We start from the raw sequence: 12893 nt of genomic DNA on the forward strand, positions 1-12893 counted from the left end.
ATCTAGTGGCAGAAAAGGGACTGTGACCCCCCTGTGCTAAACAGATATATAAAAGTCATTTGTGGCTTTACACAAGCTTTTCTAAGGCAGAGTCCTGCAAACATGCACATGTACGGGCCTACTGACTTGAAGCTCAAAAGCTGGTTTATAGTGTTGACTGAACATACTGAGCTCTTCATTTCTTAATTACCTAAATGGCATCTCGTTAGAGAAATGTTGGAAATAAATCTACATATGTTAGATATTATAAGAAAGGCCCTTGCAACCACTCAGCTTACTAGCACATCTGTGTTTCCTTTATATAAGCCTCTATTTTCAAGGGTTCATAACATAAGTCAAAAATAATTATTGTCAACTTGAACTTAGCATAGGAAATTTTCAGCTGCGGAGCAATGTCCTATTTTTTTAAGGAGATCAGTTTGTTTTTATGATGCATAAGACCTGAAATAACTTGAGGCATACCTGTTTTAATACTCATGGAGTTGCCATCAAAYGAAATAGGCTTGATTTTAAAACTATGTCTCTTGTCTTAAAACTTGTCTCTTAATACAGACATTTAATTGAGTCATTGGGTCCTATTAAACCGCAGAAGGCTGACAAACATCCAGAAGTTTTGGGGAATTGATTTTGCCACAAAGATCTAATCTCCACTGGATCTCTGCTCATACTATGCTGAAGGAAATGAAGAGGTTCAGAATTTCAGTGCAGAAGTCAGCCATTTCAGGCCTTGTTTCTCAGYAGTCATTTCTTTCTGCTTATGCTCATCTTAGACCCCGGCTTTCTGTTTCCCAAGCTAACCAGCTGCCCATTGACTACAGTAAAGGGAATGAGGCTCACAGAATCATCTGCCTGCCTATCCTGTCCCAGTGCTGTTTTTAACCCATCACTAATCACACCAAATTTGAAGAAAGGCAAGAAAATGTCAAATTTCCTCAGCTGCTACCTCTTTCCTCTATAGGAAGATAAAAATGAGCAGAAGAAAGCAGTATTTTTGTCCCCATGGACAAAAAAGATGCCATCTCATCTTGGTCTTTATCAAGATGAATATGGGAGGAAAGTCTATATATGTCCCAATCATGGGAGAAGTTTCAGTGACAGTTTGTACCTCCCCAGATACTGCAGTCAAGACACAAACTCATAGGAAATGAGGTTTTCTTTATGCCACCATCACTTGCTTGCTTGCTGATGGAGGTATTCYATTTTATGCCCGCAAGAAAATCTAGGAGGACTAAGACATGAAAAAGTAAGTCCTGTTTCAAAACCAAACAGAAATATCCAGGTTAATAGCTTCATACTTTTCAAAGGATGATTGTTTGATTCTGGTCTCATGCTTATTTAGACATCGTGGGCTTTAAAAGGAAAAAATATGCATAGYCATGTGACAAAGTAAACACACCAAAGGGAGATATATTCATTTTTCAGATCAGCCTCAGTGATTCACCCTTTGSGCTAGGTTGGAGGGCTCTGTGGTCAACCATTCCCCTCAAGGGAAGACAAGAGGCTCAAAGTCACACACTGCTGTGATCCTCAAGTAGAGAGCAGTGACCACTGCCTCAGGTGCAAAGAAAACTTGAGCTTTAACTGTCAATATTGTTGTTGCAGTRGGTTCGAGTCGGGCAATCTAAACATAGCCTCTTGTGGTTCAATGAAACACAGTAAAAACCTTAAAACAAGAGCACTCACCATTCAGAGGCTGAATAAACAAAAGCATATTTGGACAACTGTGCACTGTTCAACGTTTTACATCACAGAAAACAGAGTCCCTCCTCTTTCAAGCCCCCGCACAAATCTTGCCATAGATTTTTCAGGTTCATCTCAGCGATTTGTGGTTCTCAAAGTTAAAACAACATCAGTTAACAGATTTAGAGGAACTGAAAGGAGCTACAAAGTGTCCTTTTTTTCTCTCACATTCAGCTTTGATATCTATGAAAACAAAGCAAAATGCTAGTGTTTGCTCCRGTACTTGCACAGGAAGCCAATATTATGGAAGGGTTTACTGATCTATTGGATTTATTGATCCTTGCAAGGATAACTCAGTTAGACCTTTCTTGAAAAGTGCCTCTGTAATAACATCCAGAATGGCATTAAGCACAGGAAATAAACACTGTCAGATATTGCAGTGGATTAAAACTATGTTTTTGGTGGGTTTTTTTTTTTTTTTTTTTGGACATATTTTTTTTCCCACAGATTTTAGTCTATATGCAAGATTTTCTTTCTTACACTATAAACCTTTTTTCTTAGTTTTGTCTTCTTACCGATTCCATAATGAATCTCTTGAGGAAAAACTCGAAAGCCTGGAAGCTGAAGATCTCATGTCTCATCTGTCACAACCAGGAAACTACCTAGATAAGGAGAAAAAGTGATGCAAGTAAATAAAATTGACTACATTTATGGGATTGGAAAGGTTGCTTATCATGACAGCCTGAAACAATGTCCACAGACGATAAATTCTTCCATGATGACAATTTGTCATATATGTTGTTTACTAGATTTGATATTGTGAATTTCATTCTAGTAAACAGACCCATTAGAAATCTGCTGAGAATAACACCTTGTTAAAAATTGCTACATGAGACTTTCTTTTAGCTGACTGGGAAAACTCTGTTCATAAAACCGAATGTGGCAACTATTCACTGAGCTGTATTATATGCAGAGCTGGTAACACTGCCTATTCAAGTTGTCTGACACTTCCCATTAGGAGCCCCTGTTTTCAGATATAACTTCAGTTTAAGCATTCAGGCTGAAAATTTCCRTGTCAGATGTGCATCAAACTAACTGATGTGTTTTTCAGGATGGAGATTGGACTTGAAAAATCAAGAGACTGGGAACAAAAAATGGCCTGATAGAAATAAATTCTGTTCATAGAAGAAGGGAGTAGTTTCGGAGGAGACTGTCATASCAGGACGTAGACAAGCAATGACCTTCCAAGTGTGTGAAGTACCACTGTACTTAGGCCACTTGATCCATTTCCATTTGAGCTAGCAACTTAATTCCATCAGGAAAAGTGTCAGTTCCACCAGGAAAAGGGTATCTCCTCTTCTATGAGCCTTTTTTTTTTTTTTTTTTTTTTTTTTTTGATTCCTTAAGAGAGAAGTCTGGCTACTTCTGTTGACCTATTTCCCTAGAGACTGCTCTACTTTGTTTATGGGTTTTGTCCTGTTTGTTTTATGTTTCCAAATTTGTCATGTGGGTCTGGAGGTCTGCCAGGCCTTAACACTGAAAATAACATAGAATAATCCCAGTCTTCCAAACATATGGCATTCAATTAAAATTGCAACATTTAAGGTTTTGGATGGAGTGTTACTATCCTCCTTTTTTCCTTCTGTTTCTGAGCCTTTAGGATATGCTCAAGTGATGTTGTTAAGATCTCTTTTGACATTAGGAGGGTTAGAAATCTCTTTAACCAACAGAACAGCTTTCAGATTTTTATATGCTGGATATAAAGCAGGTGAGACTAGAGGTGTGCTACTTGTGAGGTGTGTCCTTGGATATGAAGGCAAACATGCAAAAGGAAAAGTATTTATTTTCTACACTGAATATACTACTTTAATATTATATTACATGCAGGAAAGGAGCTTTAAAAGATGATCTGGGCACTGTGTGCTTTCCATGGACCAAGAAAGGTCTCCACAAGMAGACAATCAAATATCATAGTCTTGGCATAGTTACTGCCAAGCCAGGATCTGATGAACCCATGACATGTCAGTTTGTTGTTTAACATTATAGCAGGCCTGTTCTTTCTAGTGATATCCATCTCCTTAGTTGCCTTCATGATTATATGTTTCAAATCAGATCAAAACATAGTTAAAAAAGAAAAAAATAAAATAGCTCATTGCTTTCTAAATCAAATGCTGACCCAGGTACACAAGTAACTATAATTTACATTAGATTACATTTTGATTTGCATTGGATTCAACTCCCTGTCTTGGTGACCTTGGACAAGTTGGGCAGGCGACAAATTCCTCAGTCCTTGAGCCCACTCCTTTAGTGGGTCTCTCGGAGCTAAATACAGCGTTCAGGAAACCCTAGCCCAGGACCTTTGTAGAATTTAGCTTGTGTCAAGGAGGCTTCTTGCCTTTCTGTTTCAGAAAAGTGTTTTCAGGTGTTTTCACCTGAAAAAAAGTAAAAAACGGTGCCCCCCAAGTTCCCCGGCAATGTGAGGATAAGGGTATCAGATTTATGTAAAGGGCTCACACAYGACACTATGAGTGGGAACAAGGAGTGAATAGGAATACAAAAACCCCAGAAAGGATAAAGAACAATGAAAAACCAAGGAAATATGATTACTTTTTTACCTAGAGACTCCTACACCTGAAAAGTGAAAGACTGGCAGRGGCTTAAGTAAGAGAAAGAAGCCTAACTAAGAACACAATGACCTTAGAATACACATTAAAGCTGGGTATCAATTCATCAGATGTATTAATAAAACAGTAGATTCTATTAGGCCTCAGACAATAAATGTATTTATTTTCATGTCTAATTGTAAAAAGATGTAATACTGAATTAATTGGTACTAAGTGCTGTATTAATCCTAGTTCTTAACTAAAAGTATGATGAGTTGAATTCCTGTATTTTTAAGCTTTTATAACTGGTAAAATCATATAGAAAGCTAATGAATTCTCCAAGTTGAATAAAAGAATTGCCAAGTATATTGAATAATAGTCAAGAAGAAAAGCTATGCAGGGATTCTGTAGAAGAGAGGAGATCAGCAACTGTTTTTGCACTCCTTAATTACCCACCTTGGATATTGCCCATACTCTGTGTGATTTCATGCATMAAGTCAGTCATTTAACGGCCTATTTTGGTTTGCTTTTTGTTTTGGAGTTCTCTTTTTTTTTAGCTCGCTTTTTTATGGAGTACACAACCTGAGCAATAACAATATAAGTACATATTTTGCATGTCTAATGAATATTTTAGTACAAATATTAACCAGCTGTTTTCATGAGTGTTTGAACTGGAGTTAACCTAACTCAAAAAACTCAAACAAGCAGAAGTTAATATTGTTTCTACAGTCACTGATGTAGCAATAATGGTAGTTGTGCACCACATGCTGAAAATCAACTCCCTTTATGTCCAAACAATAGTGTGAATCACAGAATTCTGACCTTGATACACAAATGTGATCATGTAGTAATTATAGCTCTTGTGCTTTCTGTATAAACAGACTACTTCTTCTCTAAATGCTGTAGGGTATTACTTCATTCTGCAATTTAAGGCAAATGACTGATTATCTTTCAAGAAGTTTTAACATAATATAGGTAGAATAAAACCTTATTTCCTGCAAATGAAAAAATAAGCTCCTTATTTGAACTATAGGGAATATACTTACTGTTCTATCTGAATTTCACTGAAAGCATAGCTTATACATTTAAAGATTATCTTCAAAATCAGATTTTTCAAAGATCTTTGAAGCTATTTTCATGGCCAAAACATAGAACTGAGTTCCTCAGTCCATGTCGTAACAGACGTATTCTTGAACTATGCTGAGATTAAAGACAATATCTTTAATTTTATGCCAAAATCTGTTGTAGCTTTGTTTTGTTTGTGTCTCTTTTGGTATCATCCAAACAGGATGTAACAAACATATGTTCTTCAGCTTCGCCCTAATCCATGATTTGGATAGCACTGTTGGGATGTGTTCTATCATACTGCAGTGAAGCAAATCTGAAGATATTTGTCTGTGGACAAATCACCCCAGACCTGATTTTAATAAATCCCAGGTAACAAGAGCTTCCTCATGACCTCATATGTTAGTTGTTTTCTCAGCACCATCCAAGTACTAGCATATACATGGGCACTAGCTGAATACTTAAAGAAGGAAGAATGAATCATTAAATTCTGCTAATCAGAACAGTACATATGTTTCTTTGATAAACAGTCTGTTTTATCCCACATGTCCATGCATTGCTGTCATGACAAGAGGATTGAATGGGTTTTTAGGTGTTGCCATGCTTGCCCCTATGGAATCCAAGAGCAAAATGAGTTCCCAAGCCACTGCCTGACCTGAGAGCTCAAGGCAAGGGATGGTAGTGCTCATCAAAAGCCATGTCTCGTTGGTGGCCACGAGGAACAGATTCATGCTCCAATCTGTATGGCTTTCTKTTTCATCTCATGTGTGTGTGTTTTTTAGTGTGTGTTTACATGACTTACTGGATGCTTAGATGATCGCCTGCTAACCAGCTGCTCTCTTCAGGTTTTATAACTGCCCSGTTCAATTTCTGCTTGTTTTACCAGCAGTAATTCTGTTTCCTTACAAGYTGCGGATTAAAATGTTGAATGGCACAGAGCCCAGAAGTGACCCAAAAGATATCACTGATATTCTCATGATGATGAGTCTCAATTTATAGCATTTTTTAAGAAATGTCAAGAGAATTTGCTTGAGACAAAATCTATTATCCTTAATTTCATGGTGAATGGCCTGATAAACTTTTCTGTTATCTTTTTAGGAATAGTGGCTGGAATTAACCATTCTAATATTTTGCACTGGATTGATGTCAGCTTGACTATTAATCTTCAAGTCATTCCATCAAACTTTTAAACTTTTTGGCAATGTATTAGCTTTCTTCCATTCATCTGGAAACACCTAAATTAGCTTTAAAAAATCAGATAGTTTCTTGGACAGTGTTCTGACAAATAACAACCAATTAAAAATGAATCTAGCTTTAAGAGATGACATTACAGTTAGAATGGAAACAGTGCTCTCTTCTTGTGATATGATATTTAAGCTCTGCAAAGCACTGTAGAATAGCTGTGCTGGACAGACAAAGTCTATTTTTTTTTGTTTTTTTTTTTTTTCTTTTCCAACATATTTGCTTCAGAAAATACTAAGAGCTTACAGTTTTGTAGTATGTTACCACTGTACAATGCTGTAACACATCCCTCTAGAATATCAGAGAGTAAAACTGTACTTTTTTCATACGTTTTGTAGTCTTGTTCAAAGGTGAATTTTCTTTAAGACTCAGATATAGGAGTCCTAAAGAGAGACTCCTCTTCTAGGAGAAGTATTTTGGAAGTTTTTAGGAACTCTCTAGTGTGTGAAGACTGTCTTTTCTAACAGTTTCAGTATGATGGTAGTGTGACTTAAATCTCCTTGGATGTACTTAAGAGTGACCTTTTTAACACTTCTTACTATATCCATCAACTGTTTCTTTGGCTCAGGAAAGAGTTTTCATTTTGCTGGAGGCAGCAGCTACTAATCAGGATGTATGTCCCCTGTGTTAGAGGTCTGAAAAGCTTTCATTGATCTTGTCAATTGTATTTTTTTTATATATGATGACAAGGCTGCCATTGTAGGCCAAAATGCTAAGTTACTTGCAATCCCCCTCTGAGGTCTGTGAGGAGCTAATGAAACATCGGACGGTTGCCTGCCTTCTCTGTAAGGCTGGGGACTGTTTAATGATTTACTCTGGATGGAGCATAAAGCAAAAAGCCTGCACATGGTATATGGAGAAGAGGTTAATAGCATAACCTGAATGTTTCATGAAGTGTCCTTGTCCTTTCCTCCACTCTTTCTCAATGGCCTCTGATTGTAGGCCGAATTCAACATTTGTAATTTACTGAATGTATTGATAGGAAGGAGATAATATAAAAACTAGAGGCAACTAAACCTGGAGTAGCTGTGTTAAAGATAAACCCCTTTCTGCATGAAAAATCTGATGCATTTGAAATTTCCATGTCCTTCCCACAGTGGCTTTTCTCCTCTGGGAGGGCAACTCCTAAGCAAATTAAGTAGACACCTTTTCTTTCTAACTGCCATTGATTATTTAGGCACTAACAAGGTCTCTCACATTGTCCTTGTGTGTGAACACCTGACAGAAGTTAGTATTTTTTTCCTTCTAAATGGATCATTGCTAATTCTCCTCCAGAGATGAGTCTCACACAGATGGTCTGTGGCAGAGCCAGGAGTGAGACCCCAATACGCTCATTTTCAGTCTGGTTTCTCAATTGCAAAGCCAAGCTTTGATCACAGGAATGTTTCCACAGTCCTGGTGCTACTCTGCCCTTCAAACCGCTGTGGCTTTCATGTCTTCACCTTCAATGTGTGCCAAGCAGTACTGCACTTTTGCTTAGGATCCCAGTGAAAATGTCACATCTTCTGGCTGGTATCTCACCATTTGCTATTCTGTCCTTCAGAGTGCAGTGAAGTGTGGAATGGTCAAAGCATCTCTCCAGAATATCCAAAAATACAAGAGACATACAAACACAACAAAACAACATGTCCCTAAATATCCTCTTCTTTTGTTCTTCACGTCTATCCCTGTACTGAGTCATGTACAGTTCCATGAACATTTACTCTGAAGTGATAGTATTTATAAAGTAAAATAAGATTAACTCTAAGTAAGTAACAGACTGAATCTTTGAAAATTGATCTGAACTCATTCCACATAAATAGGGTTCTTTACATCCACATTAGTGAGCTCTGACTCAACTTTAAGACCATAAAAATGGCATGTATTTGGCAAAGTGTCATTGGCCTGTTCATCCTCAGCCTCCTTTATAGTTACTGATGATTCAGTCAATACAGTCAACTGAAACGACGTTGCAGCTCACTTCCTCCTATAAAGGTAGGTGTTTAAAACAGAGATACTAAAGCAGATAGATTTAAATGTTGTAAGAATCACAGCCTAACCTGTCTTTTATTTCTACTGGCTGAAAGAGAGCATAGGGTGGGGAGCCCAGAGGTAGCCACCTATCCTGAGCATGCTGAATTTCACCTTAAGTGCCTTGAGGCTGAGGCTTCAATATTTGCCATGGGCACATACAAGTTGTTGCTCTTATTCTCTATTCCAAAGAAGAAAAGAAAGAGAAGAAAGTTAAGAAATGAAATGGTTAATGGATGCTTCCAAGAAATTATATCTATTGAGTGTAGTACCACAGATGCTGCCATACTTGCCACTGGCAATCTAATGGGAAGTTATAATGACCTTACATTCTTCTGGATAAAAGAAGTTACACAAATGCAATTCTGTAAAATTATATGACATAATACACATTTTACAAACTTGTATTAAGCTATTAAGCTATGTTAATAGCTTAATTAACCTATATTAATAGCTATTAAGCTACTATTATTAACCTATATTAAGCTATTAAGCTGTAAGTTTCTTTTACAAATTTACTGTTTATGATCTTGTAAATAGCTAAATATAAACTTGTATTATGCAAAGAATGATGCAGCTGAAAATAATCTTCCTCGCTCCCCCTTTTTTTTTTCCAGTTTTGTTTGTATTAGTTTCCTGATCAAGCTCACTTGATGTCCTTCCATTGCCTGTTTAGGTGACAAAATGAATTTATCCCATGAGAGAAGCAATTGAGCCACATAACTTTGAGGAACTGAGCTTGAGTTTCTCCAGGTCCTGATATTATTTATAGATACTGAAAAGCTTGCACATTACCCTCACTAAATCTCTCCTATTGTTTAAAAAGTCACTTCAGAAAGAAATTAATGTGATTATTAGGTGGCTGAACTAACGACTGTCTAATATCCCAGCAAGTAATAGTGAGATGATTATTTGGGGCACACTCAGATGTGGCTGGCCCACATTATACAAAAAGGAGGTGTGAATGATGGGAATCTCTAGACTTCTTTCCCCCCTGCAGCTGCAGAGTTGAGCTGCCTGTTCAGTGAATACTTGCCAAGTGTCAATGTTAAAAAAATAAAAAGAGAAAAAGAAAGACAGAAAAAGACAACTATTTCAAGGAGCAATTATCTAAATGAGCTGGAGAAACCTGAGATGAYTAAGCTCCCAATCTCTGGAGAATTTGTTCTGAGCAGTTTGATGAATTTTAAAATGATACTGCATTCTGGGTTTTAAAAAGATAGCCTTGCAGTTCTTTTTTGACTTTAGGCAATTGTTGTTAAGTCCATTTTTTACAAAACATAAGGAAGCTAAGTTAGTGCAGCTTAGAAGCATCAAATGTTGTAGAGTTGCCAGGTGTCTGAAGCAAGGCTAGACTGCAGGTGTGTGATACAGTCGGCTTGGTACATGGGGAAATGGATCTTTTTAGCCATGTTTTATGGATGTTTTCCTTTAGGATCAGCAAATAAAATTAGCCCAAAGAAAAAGTTTTGCTGTTTCTAGTACTATCAGTGGTGATTTATGCAGCTTTACTTTCCTTCCTCTGTTAATTTGATGATCTTAAAATTGTTTAAAAAAGGGCATCTCAGATTGAAAAACAAGAACAAGAGAAAACAGCAACAGGAAACTTCAGTCCCAGTCGTCAATTTATAGTTTTTGGTCTGTTTATTCAGTGAATTGTGCTATAAGTGTAAACATTTAAGTACTCGAGGTTACAGTCATAAACAAATCTAGCACTGAAACATCAAACATAAGTGTTCAGTTTTAGGTGCCTCACTACCTGGGGGAATTCAAAACCCTGAGTCAGCTGCCACTATTTCTCTGTCGCCCACATCTGAGAGGTTGGACCCTTAAAAGCAGTCACAGAAGAAAGAACGGTGATAAAAGAGTCCAACCACCTATTGAAAAACACAAAAAGTCACAGAGTGAACTTTATTCCCAATTTTCAGATGTTCAAAGTTACGTATCTTTGCGGCAAACTTTTAATCATGCACCTGCTCCTGGAATTAGGAAGCTTAAAGTCAATCCTTACTACCTTGTAAAAATGTAATACCCCCTTTTCTGTCTGAACAATCGATGGAATTATGTGTGTTGTGGAGGCTCCATGCTCAGTTCTTCTTGTCCTTATCAGAAACTGGCTGGATATTTCTCTGAAGGAGAGCTGCTTATGTTTCTTGCAAAAAGATATCTTCAGCTATCACATGGAAATACTATGGGCTCAGTAGCCATACAAAGGCCAAATCATTTTTAAAATCAAACTGAGTTCTCGTGTTCAATAGTATTTTGTGGCCATTTGCCTTCTTGTAGGCCCCTACGACCACTTCTGCAAGACAATCTAGCTGAATCTGTGCATATAAAAAACAGAAATAAACGACAGACATTGTGAATCTTAGATTTTTCCAGAGAATCTCTATTCAAATTTAATTCAGTAAGTCTTGTAAACAGCTTCTACTTCTAAGATAGACAAGGTTAATAGGATAAATGAGGCCAAATTTCTTTACACCAAATGTGCTGTTTGCTTCAAAAAACAATACAACAAYCAGTACAATTATTAATGCACAAATATCTTGGTAGCTTAAAAATGTTGAAATACCACATATCTACCCTTTAGTACTTAAAAGAGCCTGATCTGCTTAGTTCATTCCAGAGCGAACCTATTTCCTTTTTGGGAAGAAACCCCAAATATCTTATTTGTTCTTGATATGAGTAAGAAAGAACAAACAGAAACATATTTTCTCCTGATAAATGCTGTTGAAATCAGAGGGTGTTTTCTTCTCAGGGAAAACGCAGCTTGCCAGCATTCATGTGGATGGTGCTGGTCACTGAGGCCCCTCTTCCTTCCTTATGTGATATTTGTAGGAATCAGAGCAAAGCCCACTGCAGTTTCCATCTAGAGTAGAAACTGAACAAGGCAGTTTGGTTATAGCACTTGTGATTAACTTTCCATTCCTGCTAAACTTGCTAAATCAATTTATGCTGCAAGTGCTGTGAGATCCATGCAGTAACCGGCATGCGCAGGTTTGCAAGAACACCAAGAGAGGATTTAAGAACTCCTGCAGTTCCCAAAGCAAGTTTTCCCATTGCTGGCAGAGCTGAGAATGCTCAGCTGCCTTTGGACTTGTGCTGCCTGCTGAATTCAATGCTTGTGTATAACAAAGGGCAAATGTCTCTTGCAACTTTTCCCACAGGTGGTGTGAACACAGTGCCTCTGTCCCATGCAAATTTTCTTTTTTCCCACAGGAAAACAAGAAAAGGCCTTTCCTTCGGGGAAGAGGAAGGCAAAGGATATGAACCGTCTCTTTCTTCGGCCTGCTTTCACAAAATGTATAGGAGCACTTCAAGACCTCTGTTTCCTCCCTCAGGTTTGGCTGAGATGGGCTCGACATCAAAGGGGCCATGTGCCCATCTATTGCACTTCCTTCAGCCTCATTCAGAGGATCACAGAATCCCTGAGGGTGGAAGGGACCTTTGGAGATCATCTAGTCCAACTCCCTGTGATTCACCTAGAGCACGTTGCACAGGATCCCGTAGAGGTGTGTTAAGACACCAAGCTGCAAATAAGGCAGTGTTCTCGGTAACACATTATTCAAACTCCATTGGAGTGATGTAAATGTCCATGTTTCAAGCTCTCCTTCCTCCACAACATAAAACACAACACAAAAAACACTTCCTTCCTCTCCCATAAAAGAAATCATTCCCTTCAGTGTTCAGCAAGATGAAAAAGTGTTTTCTAAGACCCCTTATTTTCCTTAGGATTAGGCTCAACCTGGTCTCGTTGGTTGAGGTCACGTAGGCTTTTGTGCCTGATCTGTCTAATGGGACATTCACTGTGGGAGTTTATTTACTGGTCTTATTTTCTTGCTCAGCTTGCAGAGATTGAAGAGTTTTGCTTAGGAAATCACTGTATGAGTCACAGAGGATATGGGCCCAGAGCACATGAGTCTTTTGTAGGCCCCAGCTCTTCCTTCTCTTCCAGAGAAGAAGCTCCTTAGACAAAATGTAGTAATCTTAAAATGGGCAGAATTAATCTTAGAAAATATCCTTGGAGCAAGGATAATTACTCTGTGACTTGAGTAAGATCTCTACAGCCTTACTGTTCCCTGCTCTCAAAGGCACCAGAAGCAAAGAAGCATGGGAGATGGTGATATACTGTGCACATATATGTGTACACTATCTTATAGGGGAAGCAGCAAAATTACTATTTTGAGTTTCCTTGAAACTCTGGAAAGAAAAACATAAATCACAGTAGTCCAGTGATTTCTCTAATTCAGACCAGGTGCCAGATATGCTGTTTTATGGCTAGCTATACAGGAG

General features: G+C 37.9%; 1 protein-coding gene across 2 annotated transcripts in view; it reads right to left on the reverse strand.

Annotated features, from left to right (window-relative positions):
* The window catches only part of ASAP1 (ArfGAP with SH3 domain, ankyrin repeat and PH domain 1), a 154793-nt gene that overhangs the window by 107853 nt on the left and 34047 nt on the right, over positions 1-12893 (reverse strand). For both annotated transcript variants that reach the window (XM_026053427.1, XM_026053426.1), the window contains exon 2: positions 2256-2342. In XM_026053427.1, coding sequence (XP_025909212.1) covers positions 2256-2314 — 59 coding nt within the window. In that variant the 5' untranslated portion in view covers positions 2315-2342. The remainder of the gene's footprint in view (positions 1-2255; positions 2343-12893) is intronic.

The sequence above is a fragment of the Nothoprocta perdicaria genome, unplaced genomic scaffold, assembly GCF_003342845.1.
Source record: "Nothoprocta perdicaria isolate Ctin4 unplaced genomic scaffold, notPer1 scaffold_115, whole genome shotgun sequence".
In the NCBI taxonomy this organism is placed as follows: domain Eukaryota; kingdom Metazoa; phylum Chordata; class Aves; order Tinamiformes; family Tinamidae; genus Nothoprocta; species Nothoprocta perdicaria.